Below are 17,542 nucleotides of genomic sequence, written 5' to 3' on the forward strand. Positions count from 1 at the left end.
AGCTGTTTACCTTCACAGACATAACCGACTGTTTTTGTAACTCATGTGTGTTTTTAATGTAAACTTGTGTGAATGAAAACTTAGTTTAGTACTCACATGCTGTGATAGCCATTTTCTGTGCGTGTGCTTCGGATGTGTGCGCTCAGAAAACCGTATATCAGAAGTTTAAACTAATATGGTTTAAAACTAACTGATTTCAGCATGATAGACATGATAATCAGAACCAAGGACTCGATCTTTCAGCCACAACTGTAGCAGCCTCATGTGCAGAAGACCCAGGTGACAAACTGATGGGCTTGACAGGACCCTTGGCAGGATGTGGTTTGTCCTGTTTGTTTGATGTTTTTAGCAGGTACGAGCTGTAATGGTGCAGCTCTATTCTGGAAAAGGGGGCGGGGAGCAGCAGCTCATTTGCATTTAAAGAAACAGGCACGAAAAACAGCGTGTTTCTGCTTCCACTCAAAATAGACATTTTCAAATTGATATAATAAATTATCTGTGGGGTATTTTGAGCTGAAACTTCACAGACACATTCAGGGGACACCTGAGACTTATATTACATATTGTAAAAAGGGGCACATGTCTCCTTTAAAAAGAAGCACTGGTGAGTAGAGGAGGAAAAATATGACATTTTTTATGTGTTTTGAACGGAAGTGAAGCTGCTTGGAGAGGCTGAAGTGAAGGATACCCAGACAGCACTGTGACGGAAACGTGGGTGGGCGCTTCTCCAATGCACCTGCTGAGGCTGCCCATCCACCACCAACATCAGACCCTCTGACTGAGCCTGAGAGAGAGAGAGACACTCATTCAGTCGTACTGTGGTTAAACAGTGCAGCTGAACTTCTCTCAGGATTCACTTACATGAACAGGTTTGGAGAAGGCGACAGACACCCTCTCTCCCTCCCGGCTGACATACACACAACTGATCATCTCCTCTCGCTCCGCTACACACACACAGCATGGGGTGAGCAGAAGTGTCTTCACAAATGCATAGTAATTCTAGACACACACACACTGTATGCATTCACACACACCTCTGCCCAGCAGCCAGCGGTAGTAGAACCAGGCGCTCTGGTCGTTGGGGTCGGTGAAGAAGGCATTATGCGCCAGCTCATACTCTAGAGAAATAAACACAGAGGATCAAAATAAACAAGTCAGAAATCTTACTACATGGCTCACTCAATTACTTCTGACCGGTCAACTGCGGCAACCTTAGGTCAAATATTTTTGATAACAACATAGCATCCTTAGATGCCTGATTTTGATTGACTTACAGATATTCTGAAGTTATGATTATTGAAGTGATTATTTAACTGCAAAGATAGAAGAAGGTCCAGGTCTTCTTGACCATATGTTATTTCTAGGAGACTAACAGCCTACAACAGCAAAAGATCCACAAAAACACAATGACACAGGTCAAGAAAAAAAAATTAAGAAACAATATAATAAAAATGACAATTTCTTTTTTTTAATATTGTCTTATAAGATTTATATAAAGTACACAGTCACCTCACATAATAAATCAGATTATAATATCTTTCATATATAAAATTGCCTTTAAGTACATTTAATTTTAAAGTATATAATTGATTTAATTTAAAAAAATAATAATGTTTATTTTTTTCTTTATAAGAATTTATTATTATTATTACTGTTTAAAAGTTTGGGGTTAGTAACATTTTTTTTTATATAAGTTAATTAATACTTTTATTCAGCAAGGATGCATTAGCTTGATCAATTGCCAAAATATTTCTATTTCAAATAAATGTTGTTCTTTTTAACTTTGTCATTAAGCAAGAAAAATATTAAGCAGCACAACTGTTTTAAACAATGAGCACATTTACATGCACACCAATAAGTTGATAACTCACAAATTTCAGCTTATTAAAATAACCAGTTTTCCCCGTTTACATGCACATCAGTAACCTGACAACGCAAGTAAGCCGCGTTTACATGACTTTATTAATAATCAGGTTATTTCCCTGTAATGTCAAACATAATCATTTGCATATCTGACTGAGTATTCCACATGTTGTCAGTTGTGATGTTAAATAAAGCTTGCACCATGTCATCGGGAAACTTAGGCCTACAGCTCATATATTATCCTTTCATGCAGTTTTTGGACTGAACCACTTCTACTTCTGCTGCACGAGATGAGAACACATTTATAATTTTCTGAATCATGAAAGAGTCCGTGTTTGTGATGCTTCGTTTTTTTACTGCAAACCTCTCACTCTGCCTGGAAGTGCTTAAATCTGCACTAAAGATGCATTCCTGTCATGTTTCACACATGCGCACTTCAATAAGCCGACAGAAATGCGCTTACATGCTGCACAAAATCAGGGTAAGAGGCAAAAAAACGACCTGTGTCAACTGGTTTATGCTTACCTTGTTTGTGACCTTACTCTGATAAAAGAAAAAGGGTTACCGCGTTTACATGACCACGTGCGTTGTCGGCTTATTGACCATAATCGGCTTTAAAAACATGCATGCAAACGCACTCATTGATAATAATCAGAAATGTTTCTTGAGCAGCAAATCAGCATATTAGAATGATTTCTGAAAGATCATGTGACACTGAAGACTGGAGTAATGATGCTGAAAATACAGCTTTGATCACAGGAATAAATTGCATTTTACATATTTAATTTTAAGTTGTAATATTTAATTTTAAATTGTAACAATATTTCACAATATTACTGTTTTTACTCATTTGTTTATAAATGTACTACTGCTGTGCCCTAAATTCAGAGAATTATGGAATATAAGCTAAAGCACAATCTCGAGTGCCTTATTGCTTACACTGTATGAACGTCTAAATGAGTTCATGTACCTTTAAGAAGCTGCTCCTCACAGACTCTGTGTGAGTGAAATTGAGGTGAGGTGGTGGGGGAGGGGCTTGTGTTGGGGGCGGAGTCAGGGACAGGCTGTGGGTGGAGCTGAGGAAGCAGCGTGCTCCTGTAATGCCAGCTGGAGTAGTTGGAGAAATTGGAGCCGATCAGACGATCTGTGAACTGCAGCTCCTGCTCGACAGAAACACCAGACTCCTTCACCACCACGCGCCGGTAATCCCAACAGTGGACTGAGGAAAGAAACAGAAAAAATACACATCAGACAAAGAGAAATATAAAAAATCTGAACAACACAGTCCAATCTTATATCTATCTTGTTCAGCGCATGACTCTCTCACAGTTGCGCTCGTCCAAGCTGAGGCAGCGGTCGCAGAGGCCGAGCTCTCGTGTCCAGTCAGGCTGCGGCAGGCGCGTGTTTACCCAGCTGCGGTGGTGCCAGCAGCCGTAAGATTTGGGGTTCACTTTCAGACAGGCCTCGATGAAGTGCAGCTCAGACTCATACAGCTTCTGCACCTCGTCCTTCTCTCTAGAGGATGCAGAGGAAAAATATATCACTGTCTTTAAAATGCTCTTTCATGTCATATTTGGTCAGCTGTTGTCATTTTAATGGCAATTTATTTATTTGTATTATATTTTTAGACTTTTTTTTTTCTTCATGTTAATAAATAGGGTTTATTTTTAACATCACTGCTATGTTCTGACACTAGGATTTTTTTTTTTACATTAAAAAAAGCTGTGAAATATTTCAAAGACCAGTCAGAAATATTTAAACGAGAAACCTTTTTACATGATTTCTGCATTCAAGTAGAAAAACTAATTTTCAGCAGAAAAACAAAATGGATTTACAAATTAATACATATATAAAAAACGTAAATATGGTTCTGTACATAATATAAAAAATATGGTATAAATCTAGTCAATAATTTCATTATATTAGTAAAATATTACAAGATTTAGAATAAAACTAATTTTTAGAAGCCCTGGGCAGAAAGAAAAATCAAGTTGATTTGTTTAATCAAAAAGTTGATCAAATTATTATTTTATTTATTTGGCATTTAATGCATGTGTAGTTTCCATCATATATAATATAATATAATGTACTATAATATAATATAATTTACAGAAGGCCTGGGCAGAATTAATTAAAAAATAAAGCGGATTTATATATATACAGTGGGGCAAATAAGTATTTGATACACTGACGATTTTTCAAGTTTTCCCACTTACAAAGAATGGAGAGATCTGTAATTTTCATCGTAGGTACACCTCAACTGTGAGAGACAGATTCAAAAAAAAAATCCAGAAAATCACATTGTATGATTTTTAAATAATTAATTTCCATTTTATTGCATGAAATAAGTATTTGATCACCTACCAACCAGCAAGAATTCTAGCTCTCACAGACCTGTTAGTTTGTCTTTAAGAAGCCCTCCTATCCTCCACTCATTACCTGTATTAATTGCACCTGTTTGAACTTGTTACCTGTATAAAAGACACCGGTCCACACACTCAATCAATCAGACTCCAACCTCTCCACTATGGGCAAGACCAAAGAGCTGTCTAAGGACACCAGGGACAAAATTGTAGACCTGCACAAGGCTGGGATGGCTGTATATATATATATACTGTATATATTATAATAAATGTTAAGTAGAAAAAAAGATTTTGCATTTAATACATGTGATTTGCATATTATACATAAAATATTATATAAATCTAGTCACTAAGCATATTATATTGGCTAAATACTAAAGAATTTAACCAATTCAGTAGAGGGAAAAATCAGAAACCATTCATTCATTTGAAGTGAACACTAGATTGTCAGCATGTATCAGAAATATTTAAAGAGACAGTACACTGATTTTCTTTTTTTTTAGCTGAAGGTGCTGACCAATATTGTGTATGTGTGTGCATACTCTCTTACCGTAAGGTCTCCAGGTGTAAGAGCACTTCTCTCCTGTAGTTCCACAGCGTGGCAAAGTCCGGGTTTGAGGACAGGAGCTGCTGAGTCAACTGCAGAGCCTCCTCGTCATGTTCCCCAGCACCCCTCTGAGACACAGACAGAGAAACTTCAGCCGTTACAGACTTCAGCGCCAAACCTGACCTCACTCAATTCACAACAAACCTTTTTCAGGACGGCATCGCGAGCAGACACATACGCTTTCAACTTTTTCTCTCTCTCTTTCCTCTTCTCCTCCTCCTGCTGTGCGGTTGACTTTATCTTCACACGTCCGTGCTGACAAAAACACAGAAAGAGACAGATGTCTAATATACAGAGAGCAGGCCAGAGGAAACGGCATAATACTGTGACAGAAAGAGCAACTCACCATACCTCACCACTTGATGAAGATCTATAAATAGGAAAACAGTAAAACAGTACATTTATTGATGTGATGAATAAAGTGATACTGTGTGTGCATGTGCTTGAGTGAAGCTCTAGATTGTTTTAAGGTTTTAAGGCAGACACACACACACACACACACACACTCTCTCACACAGACACAGAGACACACACACACACACTCTCTCACACACACAGACACTCACACTCTCTCACACAGACACACACACACACACACACTCTCTCACACACACACACACACACTCTCTCACACAGACACTCACACACAATGTGTTGATCTGGTCACGATTAAGCTTTTTTACCCAGCTCGTTTTGCTGGTTATGAAGGCAGGTTAAAGCTTTCATCTGGAAATGAGGAAAGTTAGTTATGTTGGTGATTTGTTTCTGCATGGAATACATTTGTTTCACTAGGTTATCACTGGTAAATTTGGTTTGGAAAGTAACGTACGTGAAGTGACTTAAGTAATTCCAGATCTACACAAAGAAAACCCCATGGAGAAAGAGAGAATGAAAGGACAGATATTCTCCCACCTTACAGACTCACATTACAAAGCTGAAAATTAACTCTATTTTTTTATTAGCTGACAATATTTGCTCCCTGAAATTGATTTAAGCAGACATTATTTGTCTTCTAACCATATGAAAACACACATCATTTAGGCTAAACGCATAGTTCACCTAAAAATTCTGTCATTATTTACTATCCCTCATGTCATTTAAAACCTGTGCATATTTCTTTCTTTAGTGGAATGGAAAAACATTAGACCCCACTGACTTTCATTGTATGGACAAAAACACTGAGACACATTATAAACTAAAAATACACTAATAAACTGTTTCCCAACCCGACAGGTCACATTTTAAATGTGATTTTGGATCAGGATTGGGAGACAGTTTTCAAAACTCAGAGAAAGAACACTTCTTGTTGTGTACGCACTCTTCCTGTGAATGAACCACAAGAACAACATAACATCTGAACTCACCCCACTGAAGAGCCACTTCTCTGATGTAGAGAGGACAGAAAGTGACTCCTTCCTCTGCAACATCGGCCTGGTGGGAGAAAACAAGACAGAAACAGGATCAGATAGATGGAGTGATAATCAGAGGCCAACACAGACTCGCTGTCACAGAGAGACAATATGATGCAGTCTAAAGTTGAGGTCAGATTGTCTGATGAATTTTCATGGTATGAAATCCAGCCATTTCAATAGAGCTCTGTAGGGACAAGGTATTTTTGGAAGCGAGTTGGCATTTTAGTACTTCACTGTTCATCTTGAAGTTAATGGACTTTCTGAATGGGTGTTTGGTTAATTTGCCTGAAATAAGGTCTGTGGTTAACACAAGCTAAATGATGCTTGCTGAAAAGTGTCTAAATAGGAAGTCATGTTGGTCACAGTAATTCATTACACTGATCAACAGCAAACTGCTTGGTTTGAAAGTAACTTCTGAGTGATTCATATATTGCTGCACAATCAGCAATGGACCTTTTTTTGTGTACTTTTGTGGAAATTTCGCCAATGTGACCGCACCTTAAGGCAGGCAAAATACATGACAGATGAGCTGCTGCATGATGGAAAATCACTTTGGTTTTTCAGTAAGACACATTAGACAACCGATAGCATCCAGAAACTGAAAGATGACATGGTTTTTCACCTGCATGGAGACTTTTCCATTCACTGCAGTTTTGTAAACAGATCGACAGTCTCTATGCGGCAGACGGGACAGGCTGAATGACCTTCTTCTGACCCAGAACCTCAGGTAATGACAGACACTGTGCTTTTTGTGCCGCTGGCTATTGTGACAAGGTAGCTCATTTTAGCTCATGCTTCTCCAAATATTTGAACTTGCATCCTCTGTGTTGTCACACATGTGAGGTTGAAAACTGATAGAATGCCTAATTTTATTAAGAAAATATGAATATGTTTTATTCAAGCTACTGGTGTGACAGCACGATAACTTCATTCAGACTCTCAAGCTGAGCTGAATCTCACACACAGAATGATCCTCATGTTAGTGGATTCCAGTACAGTTCACAGCCGAAGGAGACTTACGTTTATGGCGAAGCTACAGCTGCCATTAAAGTTTACAGCAAATCCAATTAATGCACGGTAAAACATATCATCCATACTAAATTAAATATAGATTCCCATGCAACAAGAATGAACAAGATTTGTGTGGTGAATTATTGATTGCTGAGAACATGAAACGGTCAAAACTCAAGAGACATTTACTATTATGTAATAATCAACCATAACAAATGCATGCACTGTCTGTTATAGTCAAAGTTTCACTAATTAATCTTTGGTTTATGTTATTTTTTATTGTAAAAATGAGTTTTTCAAAGTTAAAAATAAAGATTGCTGAAGTATGTTTTACAAGAAAATGTCTTTCTCAAGTCCTTCTACTTGAAAATTTCACATTTAATAAAATGTGTTACCTGGCATTTCTTTGTAATTATTTTGTGTAATTTATTAGCAATTTCTGAAAATTTAAAAAAATTGTAAACCCTACACCAAATCCAGTGTACTGACTCTATATGGAAAATACACCATTCAGAGGTTCCATGATTGATTTATCCACCAAGTTAAACCGATAGTTCGCCCAAAAATGAAAACTCAGTCATCATTTACTCACCCTTATCTCATTCCAAATCCATAAGACTTTAGTTCATGTTCAGAACAAAAATTAAGATATTTTTAATATTCTGTTTTTTAATACTCTAATTTTTGTCAATTCACTTAAAGTCAAAGCAAGCAACATTGTAAAAGAAATCCACATCTATTAAGCAGTCTTCTTGGACTGTATATGATGAACAGATTTAATTTAGGCTTTTCACAGTACAGATAAACATTTTCTGATGTTCATACATGAAGGACATCAAAATCGTAAACAGAAGCTCAAACGTGTGGAAGCTAAAGTGATCATGAACAGATCACCGTATCAGCCTCTCGTGGCTTATTTAGAAGCGCAACTTTAAGTCATATTGTTATATATCAGAAGACAAACTCTGAGGTGAAAATATATGGATCAAAATTCATCTTCTGAAGGTTTGCAGGTTGTATTTGAACTGTACTATCAGGACTTAATGTACAGCATCTTTAACTTAATTGACATTAGACTGCACCTACTGCACACACACACTCACACTCACACTCACAGACACAGACACGCGCACGCACACACACGCACACACACACACACATTCTCTCGCTCTCTCACACACACACTCACACTCACACACTCACTCACACAATCACACACACACTCACACACTCACACACACACACACATACTCTCACACACACACACAGCAGATCTGGTCTGATCAATACTGATCTGCTATATATACTGTGCTGTAATTAAATCCGCGCACACTGACCCCCTTATGGAAACTGGCCAGGGTTAAAGACACTGATGTGGTTTGTAGAAGCAGATAGGACGAAACACTGAATACATGTACAGTGGGGCAAATAAGTATTTGATACACTGCTGATTTTTCAAGTTTTCCCACTTACAAAGTATGGAGAGATCTGTAATTTTCATCGTAGGTACACCTCAGAATCAAAAAAAAAAATCCAGAAAATCACATTGTATGATTTTTAAATAATTAATTTCCATTTTATTGCATGAAATAAGTATTTGATCACCTACCAACCAGCAAGAATTCTAGCTCTCACAGACCTGTTAGTTTGTCTTTAAGAAGCCCTCCTATCCTCCACTCATTACCTGTATTAATTGCACCTGTTTGAACTTGTTACCTGTATAAAAGACACCGGTCCACACACTCAATCAATCAGACTCCAACCTCTCCACTATGGGCAAGACCAAAGAGCTGTCTAAGGACACCAGGGACAAAATTGTAGACCTGCACAAGGCTGGGATGGGCTACAGGACAATAGGCAAACAGCTTGGTGAGAAGGCAACAATTGTTGGCGCAATTATTAGAAAATGGAAGAAATTCAAGATGACTGTCAATCTCCCTCGGACTGGGGCTCCATGCAAGATCTCGCCTCGTGGAGTATCAATGATCCTGAGAAAGGTGAGGGATCAGCCTAGAACTACACGGGAGGACCTGGTCAATGACCTGAAGAGAGCTGGGACCACAGTCTCAACGGTTACCATTAGTAACACACTACACCGTCATGGATTAAAATCCTGCAGCGTGGGCAAGGTCCCCCTGCTCAAGCCAGCACATGTCCAGGCCCGTCTGAAGTTTGCCAAAGACCATCTGGATGATCCAGAGGAGGCATGGGAGAAGGTCATGTGGTCAGAGGAGACCAAAATAGAAGTTTTTGGTATAAACTCCACTCGACGTGTTTGGAGGAAGAAGAAGAATGAGTATAATCCCAAGAACACCATCCCAACCGTGAAGCATGGGGGTGGAAACATCATGCTTTGGGGGTGCTTTTCTGCAAAGGGGACAGGACGACTGCACCGTATTGAGGGGAGGATGGATGGGGCCATGTATTGCGAGATTTTGGGCAACAACCTCGTTCCCTCAGTAAGAGCATTGAAGATGGGTCGTGGCTGGGTCTTTCAGCATGACAATGACCCCAAACACACAGCCAGGGCAACTAAGGAGCGGCTCCGTAAGAAGCATTTCAAGGTCCTGGAGTGGCCTAGCCAGTCTCCAGACCTGAACCCAATAGAAAATCTATGGAGGGAGCTGAAACTCCATGTTGCCCAGCGACAGCCCCAAAACCTGAAAGATCTGGAGAACACCTGTATGGAGGAGTGGGCCAAAATCCCTGCTGCAGTGTGTGCAAACCTGGTCAAGAACTACAGGAAGCGTCTGACCTCTGTAATTGTAAACAAAGGTTTCTGTACCAAATATTAAGTTCTATTTTTCTATTGTATCAAATACTTATTTCATGCAATAAAATGGAAATTAATTATTTAAAAATCATACAATGTTATTTTCTGGATTTTTTTTTAAGATTCAGTCTCTCACAGTTGAGGTGTACCTACGATGAAAATTACAGATCTCTCCATTCTTTGTAAGTGGGAAGACTTGAAAAATCAGCAGTGTATCAAATAATTATTTGCCCCACTGTATATATATATATATATATACTGTATATATTATAATAAATGTTAAGTAGAAAAAAAGATTTTGCATTTAATACATGTGATTTGCATATTATACATAAAATATTATATAAATCTAGTCACTAAGCATATTATATTGGCTAAATACTAAAGAATTTAACCAATTCAGTAGAGGAAAAATCAGAAACCATTCATTCATTTGAAGTGAACACTAGATTGTCAGCATGTATCAGAAATATTTAAAGAGACAGTACACTGATTTTCTTTTTTTTTTAGCTGAAGGTGCTGACCAATATTGTGTATGTGTGTGCATACTCTCTTACCGTAAGGTCTCCAGGTGTAGAAAAATCAGAAACCATTCATTCATTTGAAGTGAACACTAGATTGTCAGCATGTATCAGAAATATTTAAAGAGACAGTACACTGATTTTCTTTTTTTTTAGCTGAAGGTGCTGACCAATATTGTGTATGTGTGTGCATACTCTCTTACCGTAAGGTCTCCAGGTGTAAGAGCACTTCTCTCCTGTAGTTCCACAGCGTGGCAAAGTCCGGGTTTGAGGACAGGAGCTGCTGAGTCAACTGCAGAGCCTCCTCGTCATGTTCCCCAGCACCCCTCTGAGACACAGACAGAGAAACTTCAGCCGTTACAGACTTCAGCGCCAAACCTGACCTCACTCAATTCACAACAAACCTTTTTCAGGACGGCACACACATATATATACGTGTCATATGCCATTTCTATGAGAGCATGGGTATGACCCACCCAAGAGACAATGAATAAAGACTTCAAATGTAATTTGAAATGTAATATATACCATTAACACACACTTCCTACCATTTAAATCACAATAAAGCATGAGTGCAGCCCTCTAAAGAGACCACAGATGTAAACACATCTGGAATGATCCCAGACGCTTCACAACACGCGTCAAACTGAACCCGTGGGGTTTCGGAACTAACACTATATCATGACAGTGTTTTTGTTTTACCTCAGTCTTTGACTTCAGGATGTGCTGGTCGTGTCACAAATGCAAGCTCTTCTACAAACCACTCTTCCGTCGCTTCAGAAGTGCGTCACCGTTGCGTCCACTACACACACACACACACACACACACACACACACACTAGCGCCACCGCGCGGCCGCCTGCGGCACGCGTCTTCTCTGTGAGGAGCATCACATATTCAGCCAAACATATTTACATATCACTATAAATATTAATCTGCTATTGATATCATTACTTCTTCATTTCTGTATTTTGATTTGATAATTTAGTGAACATAAATGTAATTATAGGTTAAATAAGCCTTTGTTTTTAACATCTACAAATAAATTACAAATAAATAAATAAGATGTGGTAATATAAAATGTGCTTTAAATGTAATTTTAAACATTGTAATGTTTTTATTTAATTGTATTTCTGTCTTTTATTTTTATTTTAGAATTGATATCAGTTAGGTAATTTTGTTTATCCTAATGTATCCCGATTACATTTGTAACTCTTTAATGATAATAATAGTAATACTAATAAATAAATAAAAAGCTGCTTGGCAGGAATGTATTATATTTTATACACACACACACACACACACACATACACATACATATACATATACATATACATATACATATATATATATATATATATATATATATATATATACATATACATACAGTGGGGCAAAAAAGTATTTAGTCAGCCACCAATTGTGCAAGTTCTCCCACTTAAAAAGATGAGAGAGGCCTGTAATTTTCATCATAGGTATACCTCAACTATGAGAGACAAAATGAGAAAAAAAAATCCAGAAAATCACATTGTAGGATTTTTAAAGAATTAATTGGTAAATTCCTCGGTAAAATAAGTATTTGGTCACCTACAAACAAGCAAGATTTCTGGCTCTCACAGACCTGTAACTTCTTCTTTAAGAGGCTCCCCTGTCCTCCTAATTTGCAAATAAATTCTTTAAAAATCCTACAATGTGATTTTCTGGATTTTTTTTTCTCATTTTGTCTCTCATAGTTGAGGTATACCTATGATGAAAATTACAGGCCTCTCTCATCTTTTTAAGTGGGAGAACTTGCACAATTGGTGGCTGACTAAATACTTTTTTTCCCCCACTGCGTATATATATGCACAGTAATGTGAAAAAGAAAGAACACCCTGTTGAATTCCATGGTTTTCCATACCAGGACATAAAAAAAATCATCTGGTCCTTGGCAGGGCTTACAAATTGGGAAATAAAACCTCAGATGAATAAAAACACATGACATATCACACTGGGTCACTATTTATTTAGCAAAAATAAATCCAATATGAAAAAGCCATGTGTGCCAAATACAGGACACCCTATGATTCCGTTGCTTGTGGATCCACTTTTAGCAGCAATAACTTGAAGTAATAATTTTCTGTATGACTTTATCAGTCGCTCACATCATTCTGGAGGAGTTTTGGCCCACTCTTCTTTACCATGTTGCTCTAGTTTCTTGAGGTTTTTGGGCATTTGTTTATGCACAGCTCTCACCACAGCTTTGCAGTCAGGATGAGGTCTAAACTTCTAGACTTTGACTGCAACACCTTGATTATTTTCTTTTCATCCGTTCTGTTGTAGATTTGCTGGTGTGCTTGGGATCATCGTCCTGTTGCATGAACCAATCTTGGCCAAGCTTTAGCTGTCAGACAGATGGCCTCACATTTGACTCTGAAATACTTAGGTATACAGAGTTCATGGTCAACTCAATGACTGTGAGGCAGGTCCTGTGGCTATAAGACAAGCCCAAAAGTATCAGCCCTCCACCAGCATGCTTGACTTTTGGTATGAGGTGCTTGTGCTGATATGCTCTTTTGGCTTTCAGCAAACGTGGCACTTTGCATTATGGCCAAACATCTCCACTTTGGTCTCGTCTGTCCAAAGGACATTGTTCTAGAAGTCTTATGGTTTGTTCAGATGCAGCTTTGCAAACCTAAGCTATCCTGCCATTTTCATTTTAGAGAGAAGAGGCTTTCTTCTGGCAACCCCTCCAAACATGCCATACTTGTGTGGTCTTTTTTAATTGTCACAAACTTTATCAATTAACATGTTAACTGATGCCTGTAGAGTCTGAGGTGTAGTTCTTGGGTTGTCTGCAATTGCTCAGAGTATTGTTTGGTCTGACCATGGGGTGAATTTGCTGGGACGTCCACTCCTGGGAAGATCAGTGTCTGTCTTGAATGTCTTCTACTTGTGAATAATCTTCCTCACTCTGGAATGATGGACTTCAAATTGTTTGGAAATGGCCGTATTACCCTTCCCAGATTGATGGCAGCAACAATTGCTTCTGTAAGATCCTTGCTGATGTCTTTCCTCTTTGGTATTGTGTTAACACACACCTGATGACTCCAGACCAGCAAACTGACAAAACTTCTGCTTTTATAGAGCTGCTCACACTTGCTGATGATCAGTTAATCAAAGGTATTTGATTAGCAGTGCCTGACCGTTATTTACCCTTTTAATTCCCATGTTAACACAGGGATTAAAGTTCTCAGTCGCTACGACGGATTTCCATTAATTGCAGCGAGTCTGTGACTGATTTCCATCAATTGGAAAAAATGTGGAAAATGTGTGTTCTTTTGGAAAAGAAACATGCAGCGCATTGTTGTTGTTGTTCTGCACCAGCACACCAAAAATCATCCCCGCCACGGCTGCAGCTTCTCAGTGACAACATAGTGATGCTGCTCGCATCATTTACAGTTGGGATATTAGCAGAGAACACAGAGCATAACTTGAATTTCAGCGCGGGATTGCGGCTATTAATAACAATTCTACTCATTCCCGCAGGTTCCGTGCTTATAACACGATGACGTAACGTATCATTTGCAAGTGCTTTTGAGTCTTGAGAACTCGCTCGCGCGCTCTCATTTTCTCATTTTCTCATTTCCACAGATCGCGATAAGGAGAGTGACAACTTTTAATAGTTATTAAGGGAGTTTGCAAATGTGATATTGATTTAATACAACAGTTCAATAGTTCAAGTTCAAGTACTGCCTTATTTTGCTCTATTTCTTCAACGAAAATAGTTCCAAATATAGTAACAGCTCAACCGCTGCCTTATCTAAAAGCAAACACAGCTGTGTTTAATTCATTCAATGAAAGTATGTATTTGAAAAAAATCTAGTGAGTCAGTGATTCATGATTACCCATTCATAAAGACAGTCACTTCATTCGCTTCATTCCTGAATGAATGAGCCATTAGAACGAATCAATTGAATGAATGATTCAGTGATAAAATTAGTGACTTGCCGCCACCTGCTGGCGGATTTAGTTTCATTTTTAGCGTATAATTTCAGTTATTTAAATCATTTAATATTTCTGTATTCAAAATTGTATATTTAAAACATTAATCTCCACATGAATGTATGAATTTAATTGCACTCATGCCACCTCTGAGCCTCATTAAACGTCTGAAAATGTACCTACAAGCCACTTTTGTGTTCTTCTGTGCCACCTCTGTAGTACAAATACATTTTATATTAATACTAATTTCATATGATTGGTAACTTATTTGTCTTATTCTACTTCTTATTATATTGTTTTATAAACATACATTTTTGAATTTGACAGATGAAAATGATGAACATACCCCTGTAAGTCATTTGAGTCAAATGTCACCTCATATTAGGAAGGATAATTTTTGATCAGAATTTTTGATTATTAATCAGAAGGTGCTCCTAAATTTTTTTAATTAGGAGGACAAGAGCTCCTAAAAAGAAAAGTAAGCATAGAGCCATGTGTAATAGTATATTACATCGGCGCATGAGGTCTAAAAGAGACAGCAGCCTAAATAAACCTCCTGCTGCCTTTCAGTATACAGTGAAGACTAACCAGTGTTATTTTACAGTTGCATAGATTATAGTTAGACCTAACTGGAAAAAATTTAAGTACTGTTAATTTAATTTGTATCTTGTTATTGTTTTTGTTTGTGCTATTGATTGTCATTAATTTATTTGTTCTTATTTTATTATTTACTATTTACTTGTCTTTTTTAGTTAAAATAACTGGGGAGGGGGCGTGGTCCATGGGAAATAGTCCTGCCATCACAGCTGGAAAAAATCCTAGGAAACACTGCATGCATTTAATAAAATTAGAAAAATGCCATTACAAAGGCAAAAAGAAAATGCCCTTGTAAATCACTTTGAGTCAAATGTCACCTCATATTAGGAAGGGTAATTTTTGATCAGAATGTTTTATTATTGATCAGAAGGTGCTCCTAAATTTTTTTAATTAGAAGGACAAGTGCTCCTAATGACAAGAAACAACTGCTCTTAAACTGGGCGTGTGACAGGTATGGCTGTGGAATGGGGTTTGGCTGAGGAAAAAATTTCAGTCAAAATATTTTTTTTTTTGCTTTAACCCCTGTATTAACAGTAAGGGTGTCCTTAGTTTGTCACACATGGATTTTCCATTTTGGCCTAGTTTTTGTTAAATAAATAATGACAGAATGTGATATGTCATGTGTTGTTATTCATCTGAGGTTTTATTTCCAAATTTTAAGCCCTGCCAAGGACCAGATGATTTTATATTATGTCCCGATACGGAAAACCATGGGATGACCTTCTTTTTCACATGACTGTATAATAATAAATTATAAATAAATAAATACAATTTTGAAAGATATGATGCAATGATACAAAATATTTGATGTGAAGCAAAGCTTTGATATATTAGCATGCTAATGCAAATTATGACAAGATAAAAATGGAAATGTTCCTTGTTTAATTTAGTTTTAACATCTGAAATTAAAGCCAAACTACATTGTCAGGTTGCATTCTTCTATTACTTGTGCAGAATAAGAGTAGCCTACTGAATTCTTTTAGTGAGTAGTCATGTTTTAAGATATTACAGTATGTGCAGTCTGTGGGTGGCACCAGAGAAACACAACAGTGTCATTGTATTGGGCTTTTACATCTGTATGTAAAGGTAATATATCATGATGTCAGATTTATAGCATACATCTGGAGGAAGTAATCAAGGACTGATCAGTTACTGGATCACTACAGAAATGAAGCCAAGCCAGATGAACCCACATCACAGACGGGACCTCGGGTTTCATCCTGAAAGTATGTGTGCCTCCTCTTTCTCATCCATTCATGTTTGTCCTCTGATAAGAACATTTCCCACTGAATTTCTATTGAACCATATACTCTATGGTTTGAGTGTATCATATCCTAAAGAAGACAGGTTTGGCACAATAAAGTCCTTTATGTTTTTTAAAAGTAGATGACATTACAGTGCACATCATTTTATGGAAAGAGGAACAATAGATATAGCTGGTAAATAAACATCTAAAAAAAAAAAATCCAGAAAGGTTTTCTCAAAGCCGAGTATCTTTTCTTTTCCAAGCAGTGACTCATTTTGTTAGCATCCTCATCAAAACTACAGGTAAACAGAGTAAAAATTATTTACTGAATATGTAAATAGAGTAAAAAGATACGAGATTCTTAGGAAAACTTGTTGTTCTTAACATTTTTTAAATCACAATTTACCCCCAAAATACATCTAATAAATAGACACTGTATAAAGCTGAAATACTCCTTTACAAACATTTTACATTGTATCTGTGTAATTACAAATAATTACATACTGCATAGCAAATTATGTGCAAAGTTTGGTTTAATGAAAGTTGTGATTTCTCGGATCATTTAAAAAGCCTCAAAATCTTAAAAAAGATGAAATGCTAGTGCATTTACATTAAATGCACATGTATATACGTAAATACAAATATTAATGTATTTAGTAACATAACCACAGGTTGCAACATTTTAATGTAATTAGTGTTAAAAAAAATACCAGGGAAGAAAAGCATCCTGAAACACTATACTTTATTTAGGTTAATTTAACAAGAGCTGCATGTTGAATTAAAAAAAACAAAAACTGGTTGAACAGGTCGAGAGGCCTGTCAAAATAAAACCTAACACACAGAAAAACAATGTTATGCTTCACTAGATTAAATTCTGAGTTTTATTAAACAATCATCGATTCCCACGCGCCAGTGTACAAATAATACAAAAAAACAGTCACAGTTTCACATTTTACAGCAAAGGATTAAAAGCACCTGAAACAACAGAGCAGTTTCCTCGCTGACAACATTTCACCACCTTGGAATTATAAGGTTCTATCATCTTCATTCTGAGCGGTTATGAGAAAGTGAGCTTCAAAGTTTTTGCATTCCATATAGAAAAAGTGATATGGGGAACAAGTCTCTTTAAAACATGAACATGACAGAGACCCTAAACGCATTCTGAA

At 37.2% G+C, this 17,542-nt stretch overlaps 1 protein-coding gene across 1 annotated transcript in view; it reads right to left on the reverse strand.

Moving 5' to 3' along the window:
- Positions 1-11,347, reverse strand: part of LOC107565973 (geranylgeranyl transferase type-2 subunit alpha-like) — a 23,747-nt gene extending 12,400 nt beyond the window's left edge. Inside the window, exons 1-9 of the mRNA XM_016251317.1 lie at positions 11,253-11,347; positions 5,180-5,203; positions 4,978-5,088; positions 4,777-4,901; positions 3,191-3,378; positions 2,834-3,082; positions 1,035-1,118; positions 862-944; positions 689-784 (exon numbers count right to left, since the gene is read on the reverse strand). Of these exons, the coding sequence (XP_016106803.1) occupies positions 689-784; positions 862-944; positions 1,035-1,118; positions 2,834-3,082; positions 3,191-3,378; positions 4,777-4,901; positions 4,978-5,088; positions 5,180-5,182 (939 nt within the window). The 5' untranslated portion in view covers positions 5,183-5,203; positions 11,253-11,347. The remainder of the gene's footprint in view (positions 1-688; positions 785-861; positions 945-1,034; positions 1,119-2,833; positions 3,083-3,190; positions 3,379-4,776; positions 4,902-4,977; positions 5,089-5,179; positions 5,204-11,252) is intronic.
- Between the last annotated feature and the right edge of the window lie 6,195 nt (positions 11,348-17,542).

This window comes from Sinocyclocheilus grahami, unplaced genomic scaffold, assembly GCF_001515645.1.
Source record: "Sinocyclocheilus grahami isolate Dianchi unplaced genomic scaffold, SAMN03320097.WGS_v1.1 scaffold1037.1, whole genome shotgun sequence".
In the NCBI taxonomy this organism is placed as follows: Eukaryota; Metazoa; Chordata; class Actinopteri; order Cypriniformes; family Cyprinidae; genus Sinocyclocheilus; species Sinocyclocheilus grahami.